Source organism: Octodon degus, unplaced genomic scaffold (assembly GCF_000260255.1).
Source record: "Octodon degus isolate 3935 unplaced genomic scaffold, OctDeg1.0 scaffold00019, whole genome shotgun sequence".
Classification (NCBI taxonomy): domain Eukaryota; kingdom Metazoa; phylum Chordata; class Mammalia; order Rodentia; family Octodontidae; genus Octodon; species Octodon degus.
The window spans coordinates 19,720,549-19,721,114 of NW_004524595.1; the positions used below are offsets into that span (position 1 = coordinate 19,720,549).

Below are 566 nucleotides of genomic sequence, written 5' to 3' on the forward strand. Positions count from 1 at the left end.
CCCCCAGCCCCATGGATTTTCTTTTTTTTTAATTGGTACTGGGGATTGAACTCAGGAACCCCATGGATTTTCTATGTAGTTTTTTCATTTGTAAACCCAAATCTTACAAGATCTTAACTGTACTATAGATATTTCAATCCTTACATATGCATATATACACACACGTGTCTGTATGTCTACATATTTATATGTCTATATCTGTGTATTTTTATAGCTGAACCGCAGCTGGACCTAGAAATGGAAGCTCTGAAGACTGTGTATAAGGCAGGGGAGACGATCCTGGTCACCTGCACTGTCTTTAACAATGAGGTGGTCGACTTTCAGTGGACCTACCCTGGAGTGGTGGTAGGTATCTTTGAGACACGGGGTGGCCGGTGCCCAGAGCCCCTGTGCTAGAGTCCGTCTGTCAGTGATGGCGCGTCCCTGAATCTCCAGGCCGCAGCCTCCCATCGCTACCATTTTTCATTTATGGTAGGTAGGAAGGCTCTCCAAGCTAAAGCACGTGCCATTTGGGCCAGAAAAATAGGCTGCATTTATTTATTTATTTATTTATTTATTTATTTATT

General features: G+C 42.9%; 1 protein-coding gene across 4 annotated transcripts in view; it reads left to right on the top strand.

Annotated features, from left to right (window-relative positions):
* Pdgfra (platelet derived growth factor receptor alpha) overlaps positions 1–566 on the top strand; it is a 71,085-nt gene that overhangs the window by 17,249 nt on the left and 53,270 nt on the right. For all 4 annotated transcript variants that reach the window (XR_002820310.1, XM_023711074.1, XM_004627512.2 and 1 more), the window contains one exon: positions 215–345. Coding sequence is in view for 3 of the 4 variants with exons in the window: in XM_023711074.1 (XP_023566842.1) it covers positions 215–345 (131 nt within the window). In the remaining variant the exon portion in view is untranslated. The remainder of the gene's footprint in view (positions 1–214; positions 346–566) is intronic.